At 40.7% G+C, this 22,376-nt stretch overlaps 1 protein-coding gene across 6 annotated transcripts; it reads right to left on the reverse strand.

Moving 5' to 3' along the window:
- Nucleotides 1-8,926: 8,926 nt before the first annotated feature.
- Nucleotides 8,927-21,651, reverse strand: snx16 (sorting nexin 16). Of its 6 annotated transcripts, none has more exons than XM_051410202.1 (9): nt 21,496-21,651; nt 20,236-20,297; nt 19,560-20,123; nt 18,722-18,808; nt 16,681-16,829; nt 16,441-16,510; nt 15,369-15,517; nt 14,807-14,929; nt 8,927-11,886 (listed from the first exon to the last, which is right to left on the reverse strand). In XM_051410202.1, exons 3-9 carry the CDS (start codon nt 19,968-19,970, stop codon nt 11,769-11,771), a joined length of 1,107 nt encoding a protein of 368 aa, XP_051266162.1. In that variant the 5' UTR covers nt 19,971-20,123; nt 20,236-20,297; nt 21,496-21,651; the 3' UTR covers nt 8,927-11,768. The 6 variants fall into 6 exon arrangements, with proteins under 6 accessions (XP_051266162.1, XP_051266164.1, XP_051266161.1 ...); XM_051410206.1 differs by lacking the exon at nt 20,236-20,297 and adding an exon at nt 13,383-13,425 and having other exon boundaries at nt 11,748-11,886; nt 15,381-15,517; XM_051410205.1 differs by lacking the exon at nt 20,236-20,297 and adding an exon at nt 13,383-13,425 and having other exon boundaries at nt 11,748-11,886.
- Nucleotides 21,652-22,376: the final 725 nt, after the last annotated feature.

The following is a 22,376-nucleotide window of genomic DNA, read 5'->3' on the forward strand; positions in this document are numbered from 1 at the left end:
CAGTGGTAGACTAGTCTAGATTTAGTGGTCTCTAGTTTTGGTGATAAATTCTTCATGTTAATTCCTAACCTGTCAGTAACTGTCATTCCCCTTATGCCTCAAGATCATCCCTCATCTCATGCCTGCCTGCCTGCCTCCCTTCTTGCTACTCCCCAAGATAACTCCTGTTTTCTCACGTCACTCACCTTGGTCCATCCTTCCAGCCTGGCCCACCATTGCTCCTCTGTTCCTGACAGCTAACTTCTTCTCACTTGTCCACCTCTACTTCCTCGTTTCACTACAATACATCTTCTTACAATAAATCTTGGCAAACAAACTGAATGAGGTCGACTGTCGCCTAACATGTCTGTAGATGATGCAATAAACATGGCCCTGCACTTCATCCTCCAGCATCTGAAATCCTCAGGAACCTATGCCAGGATCCTGTTTGTGGACTTGAGCTCTGCTTTCAACACCATCATCCAAGTTCTCCCAGCTTACTGAGCCTGACTCCATCTGCAGGTGGATCACAGACTTCCTTTCTGACAGGAAGCAGCACATGAAGCTGGGTAAACATGTCTCTGACTCCCGGACCATCAGCACCAGATCCCCCCCAAGGCTTCGTCCTTTCTCCTCCGCTCTTCTCCCTGTACACCAACAGCTGCACCTCCAGTCATCAGTCCGTCAGGCTCCTGAAGTTCGTAGACAACGCTACCCTAATAGGGCAAATTCTCTGGTGGTGCGCTTACAGGTGGGAGATTGACCATCTGGTGACCTGATGCAGTCAGAACCTGGATCTCTACAGATGGTGGAGATGGTTGTGGACTTGAACCCAACCCCACCCGCCCTCATCATCCTGGTCCATTACCCGGGACTTCCAAAAAAGCACAACAGAGGATGTACTTCCTGCTGCAGCTGAAGAAGTTCAACCAGCCAAAGATGATGATGATGATGGTGCACTTCTACCACTACCATCCATCCAGTCCATCCTTGCATGGCCAATTTTGCACATTTCTGTACAGCTCTTGTACTCATTTATTTAAGTATCCAACCATTTTGTACATATTCTCTCACTCTATGTATGTAGTGGCTCCTTTTTATCGTCTCTATTTTTTATCTTTATTTCTATTTTTCTACGCTTCATTGTGGAACTTGTACACCAATGTACCAGGGCAAATTCCTTTTATGTGAAAACTTACTTGGCAATAAACCTGATTCTGATTAACTGACCTTACCCCTGTGTCTGTGTTCTGTGTTTGGTTCCACCCTAGAAACACTGCAACAGAACGATTAGCAACTTGGTGCAGCAGCATAAATCTTACGGAAGTTAAATGAGAGCTAACCTTTCCAGTAGGATCCCTTTTCATTTACAATGCACATCCAGAATCTAGATGCTTCACTCTTGTTTAAGGTCACATGATAGAAATCCCCAACCAGACTCACAATGACTGTAACCTGGAAAATTCCATACTAAAGGCCAGTACAATACTCCACTTTAACATGGATTAATGTGGATTAGGCGGTCTATAGTAAATTCAGGGTTGTTGTCTGAATAGGTTTAGGTTTGAAGAGACTTGTCCAGCAGGCAACTGTCCACCTCTTAGAACCTTCCTTGGGCTCATTACAGTAAGTTGCACCCTGCTAGCTTTCATTCAAGGGACTAGTGTTGCTTTCGTCAACGAAAATTATGACTAAATATCATCGTCAACGAACCTTTATCACGTGACGGAAACAAGATGAGACGCAGCGTAAATGGTGGTCATGTGACGAAAACTATAATCAAATATATAATGCAATATTGTTGACGAATAAAAACGGGACTAAATGTGGTTTGCAAAATAAAAACTCTGCTAAAATATCTCTTCTATCTATTATTATTTTGCAACATTTCTGTTTCCTGAGTCTCGGGGCTGCATCAGCGCACTGCGCAGACACAGACAACGTCACTTCCTCAATCCCCACTCGCAGCATTATTAGTGTGCCTGGAAAGTACACTACAATTCATAGATGCCACCTACGTCACTATCAAATAGAACGCCGCCATATTGACGACCGATCTCGCCCACTATGGCCGCCCACACTGCCCATTTGAATGAGAGAGAGAGATATCTGGAGAAAATTTCAATTTTAGGCTCCGATCCTTATTTGTTACCCCCAGTTTTCTTTTGTCCCTTTTTATCTGCCCCGGGCTTGCCCCAATTGGCTTTCCATGATGTATACATCTATCTAGTGCATAACCCCTCCCAGTACAGTGGGGATAGCTTGAAGGCTTTCAAGAGTACGGATGCTTATCAGTATGCTGTGGCTGGATGGGTGAAAGACGTGAAAGTGCGACACCTGGCCACCAAGGATTTATATTTAATCATGGGAAATGTAAGTATTAACATTATATAAAAAAATTCAAATGTATGATTATGGTGGTAGTTTACTCTGACTAGGTAGTGAGTTGTTAGCTAAGTGGCTAATTTTAGTGTCACTTAGCTCCAGTGGTGCCGGTACTTAGTAACACGTTACTCCAATCTGACCACTTTTTTCAGTAACGAGTAATCTAACGCGTTACTATTTCCAAACCGGTAATCAGATTAAAGTTACTTATCCAAGTCACTGTGCGTTACTATGTTTGTCATTTTCCTTAATAAAAATACATTTGCTTTCTTCTTGCGTCTCTGGGAGTGAAGTCACGTAGCCTATGCGACAAGTCATGTTTTCAGCATGAGGACAGTTCACGTGTAGGCTAGCAGACACAAACATAAACAACAATGGAGGGGGGAGGGAGATGCGCGTTTGCTAGCTGGAAATACAGTCACTATTTTGAGTTTGTGTCACTATTTAACAGTTTGTTCTTCACTTAACAGGTCAGTCATTCACAGGTGTAGTGTAGTGTAGTGGTCCAGGACGCAGGGACTGTCGTCATGGCACACTGCACTTGTATAGCTGGGCTGGGAGAGGTGTGCTCCCACGCAGCAGCACTAATGTTCTCACTCCTAGCTGCTGTTGAGCGCAGATAGGGACAGGCAGGCACAGACAAAGCATGTGCATGGGAAGAGCCAAGGCAAAAACTTGTGAAATATGATGAGCTTTCAAACATCTTTCAAAATAAGGATAAAGCTAAAAAACAAGACGAGCACCATCACATGAAACCATCCACTGATGAGCTTAAGCTGTTTTTTGAACAGCTCCACCACAGTGAAAACTACGAGGTCATCCCTAAGAGAAGTGCCATTTTGTCAGTTGTTGAAGGTCATTCAACAATGTTACTGTGGAAACCCTGTTGATGACGCAGACATCCTCTCTTGCACATCTGAGCAATGCAAACGAAAGCGCTACCACAAGCCATGCCTGAAGCTGAGCAGTGTGCCAAAGAGTTGGAAGTGTGTAGAATGCAAAAAGCAAAAAAACAAGAAATTAAGTTAAAGTTATCTATCATGAATGAATTTATTGATGAATTGAACTGATATTACAATCTTTTTTTTTTTTTGTTATTGTGTACATTGTATGTTGTATTGTGTGTGCATGTGTTTGTAGTCATGTGACAAATGCATTTGATCCATACATCCATAAATGGACAATAAACAAATAATAATGATTAATAATTGCATGTATGGTAGTTGGTCATTGTAGTTCAGAGTCCACACAAATACTAAAGCGATACTATGTACATTAAAATATACAAGGAAAGCAATTGTACGACCTCTCTACTCTGTAGGGACGACAGATGGGCAAATGTTACAAAGAGCACAACAAACTGTTACCATTTTGTCAATGGAGGGCTGTCCTTACGCGCCGGCTTGACAGAGGGACGGCGGGATGGTGGTCTGAATAAGAATAGTGTACTTATTCCTCACCAGGCCAATGACTCGCTCCACATGGATCCTGACAGCTGCAAGTCCCCTAGTTGCCTCAATCTCCAGTGGATGCATCTGTTGCTTGCCTTTGGTAAACGCTGGTATTTTCAGTTGAGCACAATACAGACCGACTGTCTCTTTCACATTGAAGCCTCTATCAGCTAGAATGACATCTCCTGGTGACAATTTATCAAGAAAGCCACAATTTTCTGTGATGTGCTTGTCACTTGTGCGACCACCCCATCCTTTTGACACATAAGATATAACACCTTGTGGTGTTACTGAAATAAGGTATTTTGCAGTGTTGTGGTGCTTGTACTGTGAGTATGTGCAAGGCATCTCAGGTTACTTGGCTTTTCTATAAATCTTTCGAAACAATCAATGATGGAGGTGCAGTTCTTAAAGTTATTTCTGAAACACATTGGGAGACTCTTTTGAATTTGTTCTTTTGGTGGCCATAAGATTGGATCTGATAATCTGAAAAACATCTAATGTGCTACTGAACACTCTGACGACAGTTGACTTAGAAATAAAAAAAAAGTAAGAAAAAAAGTAAAGCGGCACATTAAGCCTCAGTCTCATTAATGTTAGGATCAAACATTGGAATGGGGTGATGTGATTGTCCAACTTTAAGAAATTCTGCTAGAAAATTAAATAAAACAATTAATTTGGCGGAGGATGAAAGACCTGTGAGTTCCAGCACCATGATGTCATTATCCCTGAATGCCTCCTCATTCAAGGACCGCTCCTCTGCCCTGGCCTTTAACTCACGAACCTCAGCTCGGAGCCGTGCACACTCACTTTCCAGTGCTGACATCGTAGCCTGGCAGGATGGATTCACACATGGCTCTACGATGCCAGGGCCAGTGTCTTTCGAATAGTGGTGGTCAGTGTGATGGTCAGTGGAAGTAGTGACCTCGTGCTCCTCCACGTCAGCCCCATTGGTGGTTGAAGGGTCAGCAAGACTGCTGCAGGTCTTGCGTATCTTGCGCTTCATCAGCTGAGTCTGCTGAAACTTTTTGCTGGCATAATGTTGCTTCTCCCTCTCCCTCGCCGAGGTGTGTGCAAAAAGACTGGGCACAAAATCGGGGCTCAAAGGATTGTCCTGTTTTGCTCCTAAAAGGTGTGTGAGACATTGTCCAACCTGAGTAAATCTCTCTCTCTTAGAACCTATGTAGGTTGTAATAAGGGGCAGATAAGGAAAAGGGTAGGTTTAAAACTACTGGGTTTAGCCCAATAATTAGTTCATTTTAAATGATGATGAAGTTACTACATGGGCTAAACAAAGGGACTTGCATAGGTAGACCGAAAATTACCTTTGATATCATCCTCCTGCTATCATAGGGAATAAGACATTGACATTAGCTCAGAGCAAGAATGCAATTCTACGTTAATGTGCTAATGTTAGCATCTGCTAGCCGCTAATACAACACAAACACATTACAGAGGGGCTGAATGGCGTGATGTTTACCAAACATGTGAAACTCATGAACTTGACTGATTGATATAGTCAATCAAGTTTTGTAAGTGTTCTCTTGGTTCTCAAAACGTGATGTTATAGCTCTTGTTGTTAGCCCTAGCTGCGACTAAGTTGAGGCGAAGGCTTACCTGACACAAAGTGTTCGTTGCACAGTAAGGTGTGAGACGTGGGTGTCCAATGATCTCATCGAATGACAGCTAACCACTTCTTTATTCTTTCCTTTTCTTTTGGTATAGAATAAAATACCAGTCCGGGGTTCCTCTTTCGGCTGTTGTTGCAGCCAACTGCACAACATATTGCAGGCATGACTGAGACCCCGTGACTTGTCAGCTGTTAGCTGTTGGCCCGAGTCGGTCGTAAAGATGGCGACGCAAAGCTACAGTGACGTCATGTGACTCGAACAAATTAATCCCCTTGCTTATTATTCTTCTTTCGTACGTTTTTCGGTCGACTACTCCTCCTGCAGTTTTGGTCGCACATACACAAAAAGGTACCAAAACGTGCGGCTCGGTGGGGACATTAGTGCTATGACTTTTCTAAGCATTTCACCAAACAGTTTGCCGATAAATCACCAAAAAACAGTCCAAAAAAATGAACGTGTGTATTGGTAGAATGGCCAACTGAAAATAACTGCCGATTTCTGGACCTGGTCGCCTAGCAACCAAAGCCTGAAGCTCATTAGCTTGACTGTGAGAAAAATTTGTCGAAAAATAAATTTGTAAACTTCTCTCAAGGCCACAAATGTCACTGTACAGAAATTATTTATAGATAGAAACGTAGGTTAATCCATTGGGGTCGCCGTGATAACACTGCTGAAGCTGTCTGACAAATAGTTTTGGCGGGAAACGCACTGATGCGCCAGCAACACCCTCTCATGGCCCCATCTACTTCCATGTTAATTGTAGAGGAGAAATCTTGGAAGGAGCTCGTTGAACCTCTTCTTCCTCAATCTCCCGACACTCAGACTGTAGTAACTGCAGTGGTGATTTGCACTACCTACACATCTGTTTATGGTAATACACATAATAATAATGCATATAACCACCATTCTACATTGGCTGGTCAGTCAAAAAACTTTAAAGCCATTTTTCTCAGTTTCACTGTTAGTGTAGTTACTGTGGTTATGCTTTTTTAGGGCAGAATACATTAATCAAACTAAGGTCCCATACAATATCTGGACAGCAAACTACACATTGAGTCTGGACCAATGTTCTGGACCCTAACATAATAATCGGGCTGAGGGTGGTGTTTCAAAATAAAAGCCTACAACATCACAATGTTCATTGTATGTTAACAGGTAGGGGGTCTGGTGGTTTCAAAAACCTACACTGCCTATGACTGCACAAGAATAGTTTTCTTTCTTAATTATGTGTTACTTATTAATATAAATATTGTTATTCGTGTTATTGATAGCATTACTTATTATTATTATTATTATTACTACATATTTATTATTCCCATTATTGTGGTTATTTCTTATTTAGTTACTTTAGCAATTTTAATTAAACCATGACGCTTCCTGCATAATCCCAGGACAATATTATGCCAAGCTCCATTTATGAAATACCATATATTAACAATTATTTGCGTTTACATAAAAGCACATAACTGTAGAAACACAAGAAAAAAACTCATCATATCTCAACAGTCTTCTTGTCAATTCGGCATCAATATAATACATAAATACAAACTCTTTGGCTGACTTTGTCGCATCAACTCGTTACCAGCCTCACTATTTCAGGGGGAGAAGACCGTGGGAATAGATGGAAAAAACAAGATTTGTCATTAGAATACGTGGTTGTTAGTGGATCACGCGTACGCCGAATTAAACACAGGTAAGAATGCTGATTAACCATGTATTATGTGTGTGTCATGGTGAAGGACAGAGGAGAAGATACGATAAACAGAAAATATAGGTAAATATAGACACACCCTCTCTGCTCTCTGCCTTTCGTACGTCATCACCATAACAACAAGTTGCTCTCGCGTTTCATGACCTGATTTGACATTTAATAACTTTGATTGGAGGACAGTTACAGGACGAAATCATATTGGCTCTTTTGTTTTGGCTCCATTTAAAAATGTTTAAATAAATAATATGACATGAAATTAATAGTACTGTCACTGAGTAGTGTCAATGTGTTGTGGTTCACATACACCAAGCATTAGGCTAGCAGTAAAGTATAGCTGGTTGCCAGGCAGAATTTTCACAATATTTCTAATATTGCAAATTGTCAATGCTACATTTTGAACAGTCTATTTGTTCTCATACGAACACACGCACACATGTGGAAAGCTTGATCTGTCACATACCTAAGCAATGGTAGAGGTCAGATACTGTAAACTACTCAGCAGTGTCGATAATGTATGGGCCAGAGTCACGGGCCAGTCAGGCACACTCAAAATTTCTTTAGGAATTTTCTAGTTTAGAAGATGCAGCTGCGGTGGGTTAACGTTAGTCACAGACACACATATATTTGCACTTTTTTATTATGTCATTGTAGCTCGAGCAATCAGGCACCTTGTTTCTCTTTAAGTTAAACTTGAATGTAATGTCAATTTTTTCTGGCATTGTCATTTGAAGCTATTTTATTTATTTATTTAATTTAAATGTATGTGTGCTTACTTCTTACATGTTTGGTAGGTAAAATAAATATGTTGTAAATTCAAATCAGTGTCTTCCGTGTCTGAAATTAAATATATTCTTGAGTCTATAAGGTACCAATAATATAATAATAAGATAACCTTGTTTGACTTGTGAAATGGGTGACTTAAAGAAAATCTTGGTTTTGTCTATACTACACTAGGTACTTGTACTATATTAACTGGGTTAAATAGAATTGCATTACTAAAAAGAGACTAAAATACAATTTTCATTGACTAAAACTAGACTAAAATGTCATCAGTTTTAGTCTAGACGAAAATAGTCTTGGATAATTCTGACTAAAATAAGACTAAAATCAGACTTTTAGTCGACTGAAACTTGAGTAGACTTAAAAGAGTATAAACGTGACTAAAACTAATAAAAACTAAAATGACAGTTTGACACAAAGACTAGACTAAAACTAAAATTAAAACAGGCCGCAAAAAACAACACTAAATCTGACAATTGGATTCTACTATCTAGACTTGGCTTAGAGATAAGATAATTCCCATGTCAAAAAACAACTCCAAAATGGTTTTCTGCTTACGTCAAAACGGAACCTAAGTCTGTTTTATGAATGAGGCCTCAGGGGTGTGGACAATTTGTTAGGGGGTGTGGATTGCCCAGATCTATTTTCCACCAACAATAAGACTTTGACAGTGAGCGTGCAGATGGGCAACAAATCTTTTACAGTAATGCTCCTGTACAGCTGGTATAAGAAAGCTCCTGTGGACATGGCCAGAAAGACAATGAGAAATGTCACACTGAATATCCTTATGCTTTGTGCAGTATAGTTCATCTTTCTTGACTTTGGGCATGTAACTTTTTCCATGCTTTTTTGTGTGGAACTGAATTAGTTGTTCCTACCTAATTAAGGCAGAAAAAGACCATTCCCCCCACCAAAAAAAACCCAAAACAACCAGGGTCATAAAACATTTCAATGGCATAAAACAAAGACTGTTTCTGCTTTCCTGATCATCCATTGTACAGTTTTTATTAAAATGAATGTCATTAAAAATTCAAAATATCTGCATGGAAAATCCTGTGAAAAGCTACACCTGTTGTAAAGACAAATCCCCGAACCCCTGAGCCCAATAAGGTTGCTATAAGTGTTGCTCATATAGTATGCGTATTCCCCTCTCTAGTTAATTTGCTTGTGAAATTTTATTATTGGAGTTAAAGCTGATATAATACTATGTTACTAAAGAAAGCGGATCTATTACATTCTGATTTCACCCAAGCACGAACTACTGATACCATCTGATTTCACGAGAGCCGACTTTAAATGTAAGAAAGCATACGTGTGTATTTAACAATTCATTTCACGTTTGTGTGAATTATTTATATTTCTTTCTGATAAACATTTGCTATAGTATGTATTACAGTATCTACAGTATGCATTTCAGACCAGGTTTCTCAGTGATCTATCCCTTTAAATCCAGATCATTAATAGTGATAGCAAATGTTATTCATATAAATCTTTTATAATGCAACTATGGTTGTGTATGTGAACTAAGTCTTGATATTAATTCATGTAATATTACAAATACATAGTGAATTAGTCTATTCCAAGCAACGACATATACATATGAGTGTCATTTAAAACATTATTTCCATCAGTGGAACATAGTGGAGTTGTTTCATGTCCTACACAAATCTATAAAGCTATCTAAACACATAAAAAGCAGAGTTAAGTGAAAGATGTTCAAGGCACTTAGAATAATATGTGAAGTGAATTTACAGAAGAAAAAAAAAACATTAACAAAACTCCATACACATTACTCACATATTAAACACATTAGATCCACTTGGGAATCAAGACAGATTCAGTGATTGAAAAGGCACATTTCTGTCTCTAACAAATGAAGTAATAAAAAACATATCTTGGCAAACATTATGGGTTGCCATTCATCCATAAAGTGCATCACATGACCGTTTTCCAGGTCTAGTTTGAGACGAAACATTAGCTGTGGTTATTATACACTCCATTACTCATTATGAAAGAGTTTAACAGCTGGTCAGCACACACTAGCACATGTGAAACCCCTGCCTCCATAGTCGTATTTGGGTTTAAAAATATGGCTTTTGGGGATGATGTGTAGGCCTGGTAACAGTCTTGAAGGTGATACAGAACTGGCTAGGCTGAATATATCAGTCACTTATGTCAATAAATTCTTCCTGAAATGCATGATGGTTCTGACTATTTTTTCAATTCCTTGATATATTAAAACCAAGGTTGTGTTGTTAATATGAAACAGGTCCTCCTCTAAAGATTCTCATGTCCCTCTGCTCTTTCAACTGTGGCTCATTAGTCTCTCAGGTCAGTGAGAGGTCTGAGATATCTGGCTCTAAAATGTTTGCTCCCACCCCATACCATAGAGTTACTCACGATGCTACCACCCAGATGTTGCTGTCAGCAGGGATTATTGTTTAATTGATGGTGGTTCCAGTGAAACATTTAGAAAATTAGGTCTCTGGATTATCCCACATAACCGTAACATTTTTATGGAAGGACAAGGTGCTGTTGAGTTTTTCAAACATAATTTGAGCACAAGCTAAATTACTTCTGCCTAAATTGTATCAAGAAGCAGAAACCTTAGAAATGTGTCTCTTAACAGAAGTCCAGGCCCCGTCTACACTCTATTAACAGGCGAGGCGCCATAAGAGGTGGAGTGTTGTGTTGTAAATATTTATGAACTTGAATTTAATTGGCATAATCAATGCCTTGAAGAAAACTGATACGTGTGTGCATAAGAGCAAAGTGACAGGGGAAAACAACCACAGGCCACATTCCCATGGTTCTCTTTTGCTACAGTATGATACAGATTTTAACTGTCTCTTGCAGGACTTGGTTTACCACAAATCATGCATGGCACTAAAACATGAGGGAATGTAGGCTTTTAGATGCAAAATAAGTTTGAGTGCAAGTGAATAGACAATGAAGACTCAAGTAATGTCTGTCTACAGCCTCAATGAGAGACAGTGGCAGTACAAAGCAATGACATGGTGGAAGTAACTGCAAAGAGAAAATCAACAATCCTCTGCGATACCCACCTGACCAATGCGCATCCTGTAACATTTCATTTATCCAGACCTTTTTCTTATTTCTATAGCCACATGGGGGTGTTGTTTCTCTGTCTTGCGAATGGGCCTTTTGTCACAAGTAAGGAGCCATAAGGCAAAGCACGTCTGCAGAAACTGGTGAGACGATGGTTCAGGTTTTCTGTGGATTGTCACAATTGTGAAAATCATCAAACCACCCAGGTGGTGTGAGTCTTCAAGTTGTCTTATTTTTTGGTCAAGAAGCCAAACTTTGGCTTTGTGACTGCAGGATCAAATTGATCCAATCTGGCAGCCACGTTACGAGGTGCAAAAGTGAAAAATCCCCACACAGTTAAAGTAAGATCATCTTGGTCTGAGGTCTTAACAAGTATAACCATGTAATTCCAGATACAGTCCTTATAGGAAGTTGTAGATGATCTTCAGTTCTTTGTAGGTGCCAGATAAAATAGCCATTTTAAATGGGGAAATATAAGTGAAACAGGCTGCTGCAGTGTTAAACTGTTCCCTTTTAACCCAATACATAGATCTTGAGTTAAAGGCTGTCAGATCCAACTCCACGACTGGAAGGTGAAACAGCAGCTACAATCTGTGAGGGGTGAAGGGGTTTGTGATGGGAGAGAGAGAGGTTAAGGTAAAATATTGGACAAAAATAAACAAAAGAAGGGTATGGAGGAACACTCAAACATGAGGAAGATGGAGTGGACTAGTAGGGGAGGAGATGGAGGAAAAATGTGAAGAGGAGGACCAGTCTTTGACATTAGTGTTCCAGCTTCTGGTGGTAAAGCTGAGTGACCTGGATGACCGGAGGAGAGGCGCTGAGCGATGGCCCACACCAACAGGCAGAGGATCGCACCGGCTGGACCTCACACCTGCCACTAGAGAGAGGGAGGTCGAAGCAGAAGAAATACATTTGGCATCTGACGCATTCAACACAAATTAAATGCAATGTGAGAAGACAACATGAAGCCAGACAGACTGACAGGACCCAAGACGATATGTACAGTAGAGGAGAGATGCTAACATGGGCCAACTTGAGAGCCATCCTTGTGGGAGGAGACAGATACTGTACGGCAACCAGAAAGTTATAGGTACAGGTCCACAGAAAACACAGCAGGAAGACAGGCTCTACCTCTGACCCTCTTCCATCTGGCAGTGCATGACAGACAATGGATTAGCACTAGTCTACATCCCCAAAATATACCACGCACATACAATATATTCCATGGAGTGCGAGGAAAACACACAACTTGTGACTAGCTGAGATCCAAATCTTGGTTGGAAGAAGCTGGATAACAAAAAACCTTTCCTTGCCTGTCAAGACACCAGATGGGAGAGAGGAAGGAGGACGACCTGAAATCCAACAACTTACAATGCCCACATAGTGAGCACACATCACCATGTGAAAGAGAGGCACTAGCAGCATGTGTTAGTCACATATGATGCAGGGGAGCAGTGTGGCACAGCCAAAAGGTTCACCGAGCACAGAACATTGCAGTACAATGAACGGCTGGGGACAAGTCATTTTCAGGTTAATCAATCCAAAAGGTGGATGTGGGCGCTTGAGTGTAGGGTTGTGATTTAACAAGAATCTGGCGATACCATACGTATCACAATACAGAGATTAAGATTTGATATATTGCCATTTAAATAAAATTCTAACCAGAACAGTGGGATCTGCATTTGTATTTATCACAGTCCCTGTAACATCCAACACCAGCACTGCTATCTAGCAGGTGGGGGTATAAACACAAACATCAATGCTATTTTTGAGAATTGATACAATATCACAAAACAATACATCGCAAAATTATATTTTCCAATATTTTCTTACAGCTGTACTTGAGTGTTCATTATTTGGAAAGGTGGTGTGACAGCTAGCTATTGAAATGTTGTTCTTATAAGAATAACAAGAACTCTCAAGCTTGGAGTCTGGAGTTTAAACACCCTTCTTTTAAGGTTTGTGTCCATAAGGCCACCGGAGTTTAAGGGGATGGGAAGGGACTTCCTAAATTAGATGCACTGAAAGTGAACTGACCCCATCCTTGATAAACATCCTGTCTGCAAGCAATTAAAAGATAGGTTTGAATTTTTTCCAAGTAAATCTTAATACAATATCCACATGTCATACATACAGCCAGTATGGACAGAAGGAACAATTACAGCATCAATTAACTGCACATATGGCTTGAGAGTATTGTATTAAGACAGACATAAACACAATACGAACCTATTTTTTAACACCTTGATAGCACAAAACAAGACACCTCCATTATAGTACAGTAGTTAATGGTGGGATGCATGTTACTGAGAAGAAGAGGAAGAAAAGACAGTATGCCATAGGGTTAGCCTGCTGAGCTGGTATGTGAAGTACCTCACACGTTATGGGGTGCTTTTTTCAGATTGGGGCGGCACTGCTGTGAAATGTGAGGGCAAAAAAACACAAGAAGGGAAAACCTTTAAAATAATTATTTAAAAAGGTGAAATCAGAGACTGATGAGCTCAAGTCTAAAAGTATGACACACATTTGGCTTGAAATTCACTGAAGGAAACTTTGTGTTATTAATTTCTTGAGAATATGTCCATCCAATGTCCAATGATTGTTGGAAATGGTGGAAATGAACACTGATATCTGGGACTCATGTGGAGATAAATGGGTAATAAAAAAACAAAACAATATATAGCAACTTTTATAATGTCTGCAGTAATTGGGAGGATGTTCTGATAAGAGAAGCTAATAAGTTGGTTTGACAAACAAGTGAAAGCAGCACAGAAAATTAGGCTGATGGTGAGGATTGATGAATCAAAGGAAATGTGATTAGTTAAGTCTTGTGCCTGTTCGAGATCAATACTTCCTCCTGTGTAAGTTGATTAGGTAGTGGAGGCAGAGGCAGGAAAACCCCTCACTATTTCCTATCAACCTAGCTCGCTACGGTAGACAGTCAATTAGCCATAGTCTCAACAGAAGAGAGAACCAGGCCTTCATTTCCTCCTGCTTTACATTTGTACATGTGATCATGTATTAGTAAAATCCTCCAGGTCTGCTCCTATTTGACATGTTGCTGTTGAAGTTAACTGAACACATCCTCCATCTGTTTCACATTAAGGGCCTGCAGAGGTTATAGGGGAATAAGCACTTTACTTCACTGACAGGCTTAACTGGAAAAAAAAAAAAGCAGCTAACACCAAGAAAAACAAGTGCACAAGAGGAATTCATCAAAAAATACTTTGCTGCTTGTAGAACAACGATCGTGCTGATGACTATGTTAATGTACTGATAACATTAATGCTGGAAAAGTGCATTGTGCTGAATTTACAATCAGCATACTCACTTTAGTTGTGGAACATGTGTAAAATGGAAGAAAAACATGTCGCGGTTACTGAAACGTGAGCCTTTATGTGGCCTTTGAAGACAGCTGCATTGATCAGAATAGAAGTGTATGTGTTCTGTCATACGAGTGCGAGACGGATGACCAAAAAAAAGGGCTGAAACTTCTATGTACACAGCCTGTTAACCTGACAGAAGGAAGCTAAGGTCTCAGCGCACGAATGCTCCTTAAGATGATTCATGTGCAGCATTCCACGTTCACCACCTTATCCTCGACTAGAAATTAATTTTGGATTCCGTTTTCAAGGGAAAACAAAGCTCTGTGTGGTAAAAGCGGGATTGGTGTCGTGAGGTTAAATACTTAATTCTTACTCTTTTGATTAATCATGTGGCTGTCTGAGTTGAGTTTGTATGTGTGGTGTTTACGCCGACATCTCATTCACTACCGTGTCTGTGTGTGTGTTTTTTACCCAGTGTCGTCAGGCATGTCCTGATCAGCCTCTGCAGCAGACGACTCCACATCTGCATCTGCACTGCTCTCACTGCCCTGAGCTGACAGATCACACAGAGACTCAGGGCTCACACACTCACCACTGGGACAGACAGATGGTCAGGCAGACACACACAGACACACAGACATGCAGCCATTGTTAGATTAGATAGATGTTTGCAGCCATCCAGGCTTCAAGAAGGCCAGTGGAGACTGTTGAACAAAGCATTCAAGAATAATAAACTGTGAACTAGAGCCCTGCATTCCTGCCTAGTCCAGGTGAATTTCTGACAATTACAGCCCGTTCTGGTTATTTGTTTTCTCCTGTCCCACAGGTGAACGGGCATTATTTTACTGTCTGTAAAGTTCTCCAAATGTCAGCTTTACTGTTGTTTTGTAAAAACCTGCTTTTAACTTCTTTTCAATTTCATTTGTTGACTTAAATTTTTCTCCATCCTTCAGATGGAAATCCTAACACTGTGTGTAACCCTTAAATCCATATCTTTTATAGTGTATGTGTGAGTGTGTTTGTGCATGTGCACCTGTCAACTGACTTGATATGCTTCTCCAGTCGCAGAATGGCCTGCTCCTTCTCTTCAAGCCTCCTCTTCAGGGAAGCAATCTCCTTCTGCTTCTCTAGCAGTTCCTTCTGGAGACGATAGTTGCTCTCCTCCAGAGTCTCACAGAACGCCTGGAGGGAGGCGGCATCGGAGAAAAGAAGAACAGAAATATATCTATTTATCTATTTAGAGGAAACTAAATGTGGAAGGCAAACGGTGACAAGCAACAGTGGAGAAGTCAGGGATAACATGTTTGGATGGAGGAACAAGTAGGAGTAGTAGGAGTTTCAACAAGTAAAGCTAAAGACAGATCATATATTAATCTAAAGTCACATGTTCGATCTATAATTAAACAGTTTTAAACAGACAGGTTCGAGATGTCAGCCTGAAACATTTTCCAGGTCAAGTAGATTGTTTTATGAGGGCCTCATAGGGTACAAGTGGAACTGACATGTTTAAGTGCCTGCTGTAATGAGAGTGACTCCCTGCCCTCGCCACCAAATGCCATCAAGCTACTTCATGTCCCTGCAAAATGTAGGACTGGGTATCATTTTAAATGATTAAATACAGTGGCCTTATGGAGGTTTGGTAGTAACTTTAATACTGTTGTATATTGCTGAGCATAAACACTTTTAGAAAGCATGATTTAATAATAATTCAAGAACCACATCTAATATGCAACATCACACAGAGGAGCAGAGACATCAGCTTTAAACAATGAGAGAGAAATTATGATACCTCTCCATTCACAGAGCTTGCAACTTAAATGTATTTTTCCTGTTTTCGGGACTGTGTCTGGGTTTTTTTTATATCTGTAATCCTAGACAAGACTAGACTAGACTAGACTAGACTAAATTGAAAAAGTGTGGTAACTCAAACTTTTCCAATCCTGATGCAGCAGCCGCAGGGTTAAATATAAAATAAAGTAGTCTAAAGTCTACTACAATGACAAGAATCCTATTTAAAAGGCTTTGAAGTAACATGAATAGCAGCACAAAAACACAAACAGTACATGAGCACACACACACTCTCTCACGTTTATATGCACACTTACTCTGCTCTCCTCCAGACTATCAAAAGGCCCAGGTGGGTCATCCAGACACAGAAACTCTCTCACTGCCAGGCTGTCAAGGAGAACAAATGGTGTAACATAAATGTGTCTGTATGCAATCAATCATCACTGTGATCAATTATCAATTATCAGGTGACTACTCTGCAAAGCAAGTAGTTGCTACACAAAAACATGTTCAAAAAAATTTGAACATGAAAAACACACCATAACCATTTCACATACCAGTTGGCAATGTCCTTGTGTGCAACCAGGTTTTGCAAAAACGCCTGTAACCCCAACTGTCTGTCTTCCAGGAAGTCGGTGTCATAGTTGTCTTTGAACCACCGCTTAGGAGGCAGTGAGAGGCGGAAGCCTGGGAACATTTCTTTCAGCTACAACACACACACACACACACACACACACACACACACACACACACACACAGAGTAAAGAATAGATAGTAATAATAGATAATAGATAGAGTATTACATGATCTCTCCTTCAGCACATACAGTTGCAGTAAAACAATACTATTCAGTGTTAAAGACAATATGAGGTTACTGACATGCATGGACGTAACACAGACAAAAGTGGATAAGTTATTGACACATAAGTGTCTCCTAAAATCTGTACCCCTTAATAAATAACCACCTTGTAAGGGTGTCAAAAATAAACATTTTCACATTTGATAACAAATTTGATTTTAAGGTCAGTTTCTTTGCTTTTATTTTTTTCTGCATGTAAGAAATCATATATTTCAAATGACACGTAAAAAAAAAAAAAACAAGATTCTGTGTGTGAAAATGAGCTTTTAGTATTATATTAACAGGTAATGTAGTGTATGACAGTTTACTTAGGTGAAGTTCTTCCTAAAGTATGCATATGCATACAGGTACATTCATAGCGTTGCATGCAACAAACCACACTGTGCCGGCGCCACACTGCTGTCAATTAGAGCCTGAGAGATGCATATTTGCCAATATCGATATCAATATTTAAACGTTTCTTTCCCAGCCTCATTCTGAGACATGACTGATGGGAGGAAATGTGCTTGCTGCAAAACTGGATAACTTTTGAAATTTCACCCTGGTCTCCAGCATAGCTGCTCAGTGGGTAAGTGGAATGATTGACATTAAATCTGAACTGCGTAAGGCTTACAATATCCACAGAGCAGACGTTATTTGAGTATGACAGTGGAACATACGGAGCATACCAATGGACAGCACAGAGGTGGATTGTATTGCAGGGGTGGTGTTTTTACAGATGTTGTTAAACCTTTGCTAACATGGGTATGTGTGTGTGTGTGTATGTATGCATGCACACTTAGTTGTTTTAACACTTGGTAAGCCTGAGCAATGTGCAAAAACTGTGGAGCACTGTTGGCTGAGGTCCAAACTACTACACAAATAATATTTGGCGCCAGCCACCCAGTGTGGAGGCAGCGCTGCACTTTGAAAACCTGATAATGTGTTAACCATAATAGGTATCTGTTTGGTTTGTCTGTAAGGTTCATGGGCAGCAGGCAAGTCCTCTTAAATTACTGTTACTGTATTAATAATTACACATAAGAATATGATCCAAATGTTCATGCTGAAAAATGCACCTGATGTTGAAATGTTTCCAACCAGTTACATGTATGACCAATCAGGCCTGTACAATATTACATGCATGGAAACAGAACATCCAGCACAGCGTGGTTAGATTACAGCTGCCTCTGTACAAAAGCCACAAGAATGGAGGAAAGGATGTCCACACCCCCTCCTGTCCTCTCTCTCTCTGTGATGAATGTAGGGTGTTCCCATCTACTCCATTTCCACGCTTCTTGCCTGGGTTTACTCTGTCCACATTAGTAAATTGGAGTAATAGGTTTAATCAATATTTGCGGGCCTATAGAGATCATTTGCCTCTTTCTAACAATCACCTTTTTTGTTTCACATTTTTTTCCTCATACAATATCATCACATGGCTTTAGTTTCCCTTCTGTAATCTGTGACTACACTGTCTTTCCTGAAACCACGGGAGACCTTATCCCCTTGTTGGCACTGGCCTGTTGGCTATTTGGGAACAGAAGGCTTCTTTGTGTAGCTCTAATCACTTCCACAGTGCACTCAAAAACAAAAGAATGCATGCTCAAAGCAATACATTGATAGTCAAAAACACTGTCTGCATACATGGATGGACGATCGCAAAATAAAGCTACAAATAGGCCAGAGATCTGGGACTGCCCACAATTACCACAGAAAGTAGCATCTGCAAACATATGAACAGACACTCCCAAACACACCTTGTCGTTGAGCCTGGAGAAGTCTGTGTACCTTCTAAAAACAACCCAGCTCTCATCTGGAGTCTTCCTGACCAGGACCTTAAATACCTGCAGAGATAAGACAACACACACACACACATGCACGCACGCACGCACACACACACACACACACACACACACACACACAATCTTAAAGCCTTGTTTACAACTGCTGTAGAGCTGTTGCTTTTCACCAGGAGGATTTAACATGTGTCACAAGAAGTATCACACACAATTTACTGAAGTAAATGAGATTTAGAGCCACATTGTCTACTTTGCTGAGGTGATAGTAAGGAACTTCCCCCATACTCACACATTTTTTTAATACAATTTAATTATACCTGTCCTCCTCTTTTCTCAACACAGCACCCAACTGTACCCCAACCTTCAGCTCCTGTAATGGAGTGAAGACACCTCATGTGTTATTACTGGAAGTGCAGAACAATTTGTTTCTCCATTCTTCTGCTGTGTGTTGATTGATGTGTATCCCAATTATAAATATCTGTGTGATGAGTAAATGTTAAAATGAAACTTTTAACATCTAGTATGCATCATACTGTGTGTTTCTCTTAAGTGAGCATGTCTTTATCCTGCCAGTGAGCATGTGGTGGATATTTTACTTTGTAAAATAGATGTTCAGTCACTATAACGCAAGGAAAACAGGTTAGACAAAAAGGTTCACATGCTGCCAACATACATGTTAATACCGGCTAAATAATGTAGCATTTAGCACTTAACACGTGTGAACTGTGCCACATATACAGCGCTAGTTCCAAAAGGTTGTCATGGTGTCATATAAGATGATTTACTGGCTTCATACCGTGAACTTGGCCCTCTCCTCCATGACCTCATACCCCAGCACAGTGGGGGTAATAGGCCTCTCCTCGCCTTGCTGGTTGCCAACAGGGTCAGATATGGAGCGGGGGCAGCTGGAGTACTCTATGGAGGGCTCCAGAGTCCCATTCACCATGGCCCGTGCCACAGGGCTCTGGAGGGGTGGTGGTGTCCTGCTCCGGCCGCCTCTGTCCATGCGGCGGGATTGGTGCTGGGAACCTGACGCTCCACATCCTCTCCCATGGTCCTCCCCGGCCGCCCTGGGGATAGAGAAACAGGACGAGCTGCTGGAGACGCTGCCTAGCGATGAAGCTCGCTGTGGCCGTCTGAGCTTGCCGCTACCTCCTGACAAGGCTCTGTCCATGGGCACAGGGACAGGCACAAAGGGTGATGCCATCTTCCTGAGCTGTGTGCTCTTGCCCTGCCACCGCAGTAGTCAACAAGGTCCTTCACACCTACGCTGACCCGGCCTTGCTTCAGCGTAGCTGTGTGATGATGAAGAGAAGCAGTAATGCTCACCCTGAGGGGCTGAGGGAAGACTCTGAACACCCTGAAATGACAGGAATCATTTGGTATGTTCATTGTAGTATCATGGCCAAAACTCACTATGAGCTTTCCTAAATACAGACTGAAAAAATGGGATCTTCAGGATTAAAACTTACAATAATGGAGCAGAATCTGTCAGCGAACATTATCCTGAAATAAGGGTACCAGACTGCGAGGGCTGATGAATTATTGACACGAGCCACATGTCATTCATAATTTATGGATTAGTGCATTATGTGTAAAATTCATGACGGGTAAAAAGTCTGTAAAGATCTGTAGATAATTAGTGTGTCAGATCATCTTGTCAATTGATTAGCTTTCATCCATCTGTTCCAATTGAAGTCCGACCCAACCCTAGTGAATGATGTTTTCTTTCGAGATAAAGTAAGAGGAACTTGCATGTCGGTTTTCATAGAAGAGCCTCAAATCAATTTCTGTAGGAGGCTACCTGTCAAACGTGTTCACATTAATTCAGCATCAGTGGAGCCAACCCTGCACCTCCCTATGACTAGAAATGAAAACCCTAATAACAAGCTAGTGATACACGTTTTTAGGTGTAAAGACTAACATAGAAATGATGTAAATATAAGGAGTAAACAAAGTGACAAATCATTCATGCTGCTCACACGCCCTCGCACAGCTATTAATGCGCTTCGGAAACATCACTTATGAGCCTGGTCTGGAGCCAACATACCTAATATCCGCCTTCATTCTTTGAAGTCATGTTTTCTTACAGTGGCTAACGACGTGGCTTGTGTTTTGACAGGCGGAGTTAGCAAGCGAGCTAACCTGACAGCGATAAACGACGTCCTTTTACTGAACAGTACGAACTCCATTAACAAAATTGGCGAGTTAGTGTAACGTTGCACTGCTTTGCATCTCGGTTCAGGTACAACTGGGAGCCACAATGGCTACAACAGCTAACGTTAGGTAATAAATAGTAAATACTGTATAAGAAGTAATCACCGGGCATAACAGTTATAAAAACACTATTTCTGAGTCAGTCAAACAGCAGCAGCTAACGTTAGTTACAGTAGTTAACGCTGCTATTCACAAAGGTCCAAACAAAGTAGGTTAAAAACATTTTATTTAAAGAATAGCTGCTTATAATATTATATCCACGCCGAATCGTGAGGCATTTCTTAACAGTTCGTCAAGTGTCTTCTTTTATTTCCTTTCAGGCATTTTGCCAATAATATGTAAGGAAACGCTTAATCAACACATTTTTTGAACAGCGTTTGGCGTGTCCTCTGTCCCACTGAGCGACCCTGGGCTATAAGGCTATCACATTACCTTCACGTTAGCTAGTAAGCTAGGACGGGCAGCCTATGTGGACAAAGCTAACATGACGCATGATGACAATGACTTTCGCTTACCGTAGAAGGCCAGTATCTTTCCCCTTCAGAAAATAATGTTATTATACACATACAGCCTGATATCTGACTGCCCTGTTGCTATTTATCCACTGCACTACCTCCGTCCCTGTCCAAATCATGTTAGCTCGCTTGAATTCACTACCACGACAGCTGCAGTGCTTCGATGTGCCCAGGTGAGGGCGCTGTAACACACATAATACTGTGCCGCACTGTACTGTAGCCTACTGTAACTCAGCAGTAAAGAAGTAATGGGGGTTGCTGCTCAGCACAGCTTTCATATAAATTCATTATAGCCTCCTGAAAGGTATTTAAATCATATAATGTAAATTAGCCCTGTTATGTGAAGTAGCCTACCACTAATGATCCCTGGAACAAGCTGAATGAAACCCACTCATTAGTAAAGGATAGATATAAGTGTCCCTTGACAATGGTTACACTTGCAAAAGTATCTGGCATTAAGTCAGAGAAGTCTTTTAACTATCATTGGTCCTGTTTGACCCAACATTCAGCAAATCATCCATTTTCATCCCCACACTTTGGAGATTATTCCCTTTTTGCAAAAATCAAATTAATATTTCAACTCACTTCAAAATTAAGTTAAAGCATGAATTACGGAAATTAAAATATATTGTTGTCTAATGGCAACAAGCAGAGGAAGTGGTGAATCTCACACAACACAACAAACACAACCATTCTGACCATTCTAACCAAATGTGCAGTTTGGTTTTAGTGGTTAGCACACACTTAACCCCAGAACAGGAACTGAATGAACTAAAATCAGGCTTTGTGGTGCCTGGTTGCTATTAAACCCTGCAGAAAACTTTCACACCTCACACCCAAACCAAATACCAAAGCCAAATAGATGAGATGACCTTTATGGT

This window comes from Dicentrarchus labrax, unplaced genomic scaffold, assembly GCF_905237075.1.
Source record: "Dicentrarchus labrax unplaced genomic scaffold, dlabrax2021, whole genome shotgun sequence".
In the NCBI taxonomy this organism is placed as follows: Eukaryota; Metazoa; Chordata; class Actinopteri; family Moronidae; genus Dicentrarchus; species Dicentrarchus labrax.